This window comes from Cavia porcellus, unplaced genomic scaffold, assembly GCF_034190915.1.
Source record: "Cavia porcellus strain 051 isolate PalLab524CR breed Dunkin Hartley unplaced genomic scaffold, mCavPor4.1 scaffold_11, whole genome shotgun sequence".
Lineage (NCBI taxonomy): Eukaryota > Metazoa > Chordata > Mammalia > Rodentia > Caviidae > Cavia > Cavia porcellus.
Window position 1 is genome coordinate 26,796,860 of NW_026947494.1, and position 7,346 is coordinate 26,804,205.

The 7,346-nt window shown below is 41.7% G+C and overlaps 1 protein-coding gene across 1 annotated transcript in view; it reads right to left on the reverse strand.

Annotated features, from left to right (window-relative positions):
* Golph3 (golgi phosphoprotein 3) overlaps positions 1-3,171 on the reverse strand; it is a 30,473-nt gene extending 27,302 nt beyond the window's left edge. The window contains exon 1 of the mRNA XM_003470232.5: positions 2,688-3,171. Within this exon, the coding sequence (XP_003470280.1) occupies positions 2,688-2,912 (225 nt within the window). The 5' untranslated portion in view covers positions 2,913-3,171. The remainder of the gene's footprint in view (positions 1-2,687) is intronic.
* Between the last annotated feature and the right edge of the window lie 4,175 nt (positions 3,172-7,346).

Consider the following 7,346-nt stretch of genomic DNA (forward strand, 5'->3'; position numbering starts at 1 on the left):
AATGTCCAACATTAAAGACTTGTCCAAATTTAATGCTTTTCCCCCTCCTGGTTTTCTGAAATAGGGTCTTGCTATGCAGTTCAGGCTGACTTTGAACTCACTATGTAGTCCAGGCAGGTCTTAAATTTAGGGCAATCCTCTTCCTCAGCCTCCCAAAGTAGTGAGATTGCAAACATCACACCCAGCCTGCTAACTTTTAAACACTGTATCCAAAAGTACCCATCTACCAAGATGGATACAATTAGAAATCCTATAGTAGTGAATTGATTAAACTACAGATTGTAGCTAAAGTTTAAAACTTGCTATTTTAACCAATTTAGTAAACTTAAATCTAATATTAATTAGAAGCACAAATGCCCAGTATTGGGGGTAAGAAACCAATTCTTGCCTTCTAAAGAGAATGATATGAGAGGAGGAACCTCCAAAAGAGAAAAACATAAGCGGATTCAGTTTACAGCATTCAAGGAAAGGGAAAACCGTTGAAGCTAAGTAATGCAAAATCCCAACCAGCAAAAACACAGCACTCACCTACAAAAGAGGGAAAATATTCCCTACATGGTTTTTGAAATCAGCAAGAAACACTCAGAAATAGCTAACGTCTGGATCTCCGCCATGACTTGCAAAGTATAGTCTCTACTAAGACGAAATAAACACAACAGATGGTTTCAATTACTGCCAAAGAACTATCAAATTGTCTAAATTGTCAAAGTACCATACAACTTCAACAAATACTTTAGATTGCCTTCATGGAAACCAATCACAGAAAATAAAAGCATGTTAATAGCTTTCGCTTAAATATTTTGAGTAACATCTAAAAACAAAAAGGTACTTTCACCATTTCTCACCAAAACCTAGTTTTTGTTTTAGTTTGTTTTTAAGTTTTAGTTTTACAGTTCTATCCACACACAAATATCAAAAACTATAAAGCAAAATGTTAATCCTGGAATATGATTTTTATTGTGCTTTTATAGTAGTTCCTAAAATGTCATTACTTTGCAGTATTTCTATCCCAAAGGTGGGAGGACCTGTTTATTGCCAAGATTCCAAATTGTAAAGACTTAAAAATTGAAGTAAATATATTCTAAAAATCACAGTACTAGAATACTAACATCTAGTTCACTTTTTTCATCCATCAAACAAAAGGAAAATTCACATAAAGCCTATTTTCACCATCACAACTCAGTATACATGTACTAGATTTTTTTACAGTTATAGAACATCAACTTTTTCCAAAATGACTTCTTATCACCCATGAATGATGCCAGGTAAACTTCAGTTGTTTATGTTACTAAATTATAATCAGTCCACATAAAACTCACCTAGAGCTGCAAAGTTCTGAAAAACCAGGAAAAATTGCTTTATAGGGGTGAAATTTTTGCCTACTTTCCCGAATTTGAAAAAGTGACATTAAAAAAAGGGTTTAAACCAAGTCTGGTGGCACACACTTGTAATTCCGGCACACTGAAAAGTGGATGCAGGATCACAAATTTAAATTCACTGGCAAATTTAGTGATTCCCTGTCTCCGATTAATTTTTTTAAATGAGCTAGGGATATACAGCTGTGTGTGGAAACCCTGCAGTATTGGGTTCAATACTCAGTATTGAGAAGAAAAAAAAAAGTAAATTTTAAAGATTAAAAAGGATTGGTTACGTAGCTCAGTATGAAGGCTAATCCTGGACAGCGCGTGCAGAGACACAAACACTTCAGATACTTTTGTATCTGACTTTGAATGCTGTCTGTAGTTTTCAGGCTGAGAAAAATAAAACAAACTTCTGGGGCCACCTCACTATGTTATCACTTAGAGAATATCCAATCATGTGGTGACCAGAGGTCTGCTTTCAAAGGTAATTACTTTTGTAGACGGACAGATATGTAAGATAACAAATACAGCAAGAATGTTAACTACTGAGCCTAGTGGGTGACTATATTTAGGTGCTCACTGTGGCACTGTTTCTACTTTCAAACATCTGTACATGAAGAAATCACAAGCCTAGCATTTCAAACACCTCGTGAGAAAACCCTTCTTAAAATTACAAACTTTCTTCAGAAGAGTCAACTTGTAAAATGGAACAGTAAAACCAAAAATCTCTCACCTAAAGCAAGTTCACCTACAAAAATCAATGTCCAAGTCTTTAAAATATTAAAATTTTTTATTTAAAAAAATCACTTTCCAGTTTTCATGAGTTTTATTTTGAATGTGACTCTGTAAAATAACTTTTCTTCTCAAACAACATGCCTTAACTGAAGTTTAAAAACAAAAACCCTTACCAAGCAGATCTGTGGATACCGCCTAGATTTTTAAAACCCACAAAACCCCAGAATTCGGGGCTGGTGGTCCCTGGTATTTCGGTTTATCGGGCAGACTGAGGGCTGGAACTGCAATCCAGGGTCTGCACGGACTAAACACTCGGGAAGAAAAAACGAGGAAGAAATGCACACTGCCGAGGTGCTGAAATGACAGACTGGAAACGGAAAGGAAAATCCAAGCTATCTGTACAAGCACCACCTAGAAAGCACCCGGCCGCGCAGTTCGCTCAAAACTCCTCGAGGCCAACCGGACGCTCCCGGCCGCGAAGCTCGGAAGCCAGGTGCGGGGCCCGGACACCGGCGTCCACCTGGACTCCACCTGGCGCCTGGCCCCGCGCCCGCCGCCCCCCGCCCCCAGCCCTGGCTGCCGCGCCCGCACCTCTCGGTCCTTGAGGCCCAACAGGAGCACCTCCTCCATCAGGGTCAGCCGCGTTTCCTTGGAATCGCCCTTGTCGTCGTCGTCCTGCTCGTCGCGGCGGCTCTGCGCGTCGTCCTCGCCGCTGCCGCCGCCGCCGCCCGCCGCCCGCTCCTTGTCGGCGGCGTTGCGGGAGGCCTCGGTGCGCCGCTGCACCAGGCCCGAGCTGCGCTGGGTCAGCGAGGTCATGGCTCCGGCCCAGGCGCCGCGCCGGGCCGAGAGGGACGAGGGACTGACCGGGTTTCCTTCCGCCTCCCTGCCCCGGCCCGGGTCCCGGCCCCACGCTTCCGGGTTAAATCCGGGCGCTGGGGCGACGTTCGTCGGTAGCAAGACCTGAGGCAGTCATGGGGGGGACGGCGGTCCAGGCGAAGAGGGCGGACCGGGCGTCGGCGGGACGGGAGAGGGGGCCCCCCTGCCTGCCCTCGTAGCCCCCACACAGGCTGGAATCCGTAGCGGAGGCGGCGGCGGCGGCGCCTTCCCAATATGGCGGCGCGGGCTGACGTCACCGGAGGATGTGGCAGGGCGGCGCGGAAGCCCCGGAAGCAACGGAGGGGGCGGGGCCCGTCGCCACCGCAACCGGCGCTCGCGGGGCTGGCGGGACTGGCGGGGCTGCTGGGGGGCGTCTGTCTCCGAGCCTGCGGGCCAGAGATCAGCAACCGGCGCGCATCCTGCTTCCGCCGTCTCTCCCTTTGCCTCTCACGAACCAGGATGAGGCGGAAGACGGCCAAGGCCACGCGAGGGCGGAGCCGGCTCATTGCTTAGCATCCCGCCCTCGAGAAGCTTCAGAAGTGGCTGTCCTGTGGCCGGGATCCCGCTTCGCCCCGGGACCCCGCTATGGCAGCGAGGACTCTGCTCGCCCCTGGCGGGGTGAGAGAGGACGCGCTCTCCGCCCGGACTCCCTGACCCTTCAAAAAGAAGGAACTGCACCTGAGTGGTTCCAAAGTGGAAGATGTAGTGTCTTCCAGGCCTAGAAAGGTTAAGCAAATGGACTGCTTCTGTTTGTTCGACTTTATTTCTTTGCCACTGATATGGGCAGGGCAGTAACCAGGGCACTGTGAGTACTGTACAGTTAGTACTGCACACGGTTTTACACATGACCTTAACGATCGTTTTATAGCGACAACCTATTGGGTTTCATGCCACGTCTTTGTACACTTTAAATCTCTCTCGATGTAATTACAATCCTTTTGTTGTGCTTGGCGGTTTGTACAAATTACGTTAAAGAATAGCTGTCAAATCTGAAAGGGGTTTGGAGGATCAAAAGGTACAGTAAGTAAAACATTATCCAGAAATGGCATTGTGGGCCATCCAGTATTATTGGAAGATAAACAATGACCACAGGATGTGGCTCACCCTCCACAAATCCATTATCCAGAACTACTGTACTGAAAATGAGAATGCTAAGTGGGGGCAGAGGGGAGCACCCAGCTCTTCCTTTTTCTATTTCCTCTTCCCTCCATTATACGACCTGTGAGGAAAGGTCAGTTTCACTTGAACCAGTGCTCCCATTGATATCCTCTTCAAGTCTTTGTTCCTTCATTTCTCTTTTGGTTATTTACTAAACAACTTAAAATGTTTCTGTAAACAAAAGGCATTATTTGACTCATAAACTCAAATTCATAATTTAAAAAGATGTACAGTGAGTAACAAATATCTTCCAGCACTGACTGTGTTATCCAATTGTTTTCCACCTCAAACCCTGCCTGCCGCTTGTAATGAATAGAATGCGGCCAACAAGACTGATTTTGTATGACTTCTCAGACTAAGTCATAAGTCTTTACAACCCCACGCTTTTGGAGTTTTATGTTGTTGTTGTTGGTTTGTTTGGTACCAGGGATCAAACTCATGAACTTGTGCTTGCTACGCAGGCTCTTATGCCACTGAGCTAAATTCCCAGCTCATAAGAAATCTTCTTTTTTTTTTTTTTTTTTTTTTTGGTACTGGGAATTGAACTCAGGAATTTGCAATTACCAGGCAGGTGCTTCTGCCGCTGAGCTATATCTTCAGGACCCCTACGCTTTCATCATTCACTTGGGAAGAAGCCAGCTGCCACTCATTCCTCTGAAGCATCTCTGGGAGGGCTCCATGTGGAAAGAACCACAGCCTCCTTCCCACTGTCATGTGAGTAAACGACTCATTCTTGGGAGCAGATTTTCCAGCCCCAGTCAGTTGACTACAGTCCTAGTCAACATCTCAATTAAAACCTAGTGAATGATTTTGAGGTAGTACCCACACAGGGAAGTCATTCCCAAACTTTTGACCTACAGAAAGTTTGTTGTTAATCTGCATATATGATAATTAACTTTATAAGGACTTGTGAATAAGTGAATCTGATGCTAGCAAAATAAAACGGGGATAGAGGGAAGGGGATAAGAAGAATCTAGATGTATTATGTGCATGTACTTATTGCCTACAATGAATGTAATCATTATGTATTGCAAATATATATTAATACAAATATTATAAAAAGATAAATGTGAGATATAACCAAAATATGTAGTTCAGGCTGGCTTAAACTCATTATGTAGCCCAGGCCTGCCCTTCAAACTCGGCACTCATACTGTCTCAGCCTCCTGAGTGCTGGGATTACAGGCATGCACCACCATGCACTTGCCTAGCATGTGGGAGGCCCTGGGATCAACCTCAGCACTAGAGAAAAGGGGGGGAGGGAAGTAAGAATTAAGATGTGTACATGTACCAGCTCCCCACAATTAATATAATCATATACTACAAACATGTAATAATATAAATAAACAGAAAGAAATTAGAAATATCAGTTCTCAACCACCATGATGGCTATAATAAAAACAACATAATAACAAGTGTTGTCAGGGTGTGGGGAAATTAGAACCTTCATAAACTGCTTGTAGGAGTATAAAAAGATGCACCCACTTTGGAAACCAGTTTGGTAATTCCTCATAGATACATAAGCCAACATTTTTCCTTAGATATATATCCAAGATTTTATATATATATGTATATATATATATATATATATACCTCCAAGATATTTATGCAAAAACCTAAATATTCATCGTAGAAACGTACATAATAACAAAATGGTGAAAACAAGTTAAATGTTCAACACGTGAATGGATATGTAAAATATGACATAAAGGTTGTTTTGTGTTTTGGTTGAGACAGGGTCTTGGTATGTAATTCAGGCTGTCCTCAAACTAATGATAATTCTCCTGTTTCAACCTCCTGGGTGCTGGGATTACAGCCAGGTACCACCATGTCTGGCAAGATACACATACACATATATATGTATATAGGTATGTATACTTGCATATAAGTATATACATGTACTTATATACACTTGCATATATGTATTTATACTTATATAATATATATATTTTCCATGATATATGGATATATATAATTCCATGATATATAAATATGTATACATCTGAATCTTACAATAAAAAGAAAGTACGAATACATATTTTATACATATATGATTAAATGTTGAAAACATTAAGTGGAAAAACATCATCACATGAGCACACATATTGTGTGGTTCTGTTAATATAAAATGTCCAGAATAAGCAAACCTGTATAAATAGAAAATAGAATAGTGATTGCCTAGATTTGGGAGAGATTAGGAGAAAATGGGAAGCAACTGCTAATGCATGTGGGGTTTCTTATTGGGGTAGTGAAAATTGATTACAGTGATGATTGCATGACTTGAATATATGAAAAAATATTGAATTCTCCAACATACAGGCATGAATTGTGTCATATGTAAATTATATTTTAATTTTTGGGAGTTTTTTTTTGAGATGGTCTCACTATGTATTTCAGGCTGGCCTTAAACTCACTGTATAGCCATACTGGCCTCAAACTTACAATAATCCTGCCTCAACTTCCCAAGTGCTAGGATTACAGGCATGTACCTTCATGCCCCGCTGTAAATGATATTTTAATAAATCTGTAACAGAATTATAAATCTCTAAATTAGGTTTGGCTAGAAGTATGTTCCAAGATAATATATTATGGAGAAGAAAGATTTGGTCACAAATATACTTTTTGTAATAGAAGTTTTTCATTTTTAGGTTAAAATACTATGAAACAAGGCTTGCTCATTGGGAAATGATAACTTAATTTTTCAGAATCAGAAGACATTCTATTTTTTTTTTTGTCTTTTCCCTTTTTATCAGTACCAGGATTTAACTTATGACTGCTTCCTTGCAAGGCAGGCGCTTATGCCACTGAGCTAAATCCCCAGCCCCCAAGACATTCTATTTTTAACATACAACATTTATTTACATTCAGTGAAGATTATAGTAAGGAAACAGTGTCAATATCAAAGGAATTCACAAACTAACGTATAAAAATAATTTTTTTCCTTATTTACACAGCAATCTGTCACAACAATTCTGAAATTATACAGTTTGAGGAACTCCCAAGAGATTAAGCTGTTCATAATTCTGGAAATTTTCTACCTGCCTGTTCATTATTCCTAGAAGTCTAAAGCCTTCACGATTTTACTGGGTAAAATTTCATCTCTGCACCATGATCAGTAGAAAGGTTACTGTGAGTGCAAAGTCATCATGGGCTACACAGTAAGTTCAAGCCCAGCCCAAACTACATAGAAGACCCTGTCTCAGAGGGGAAAAAAAA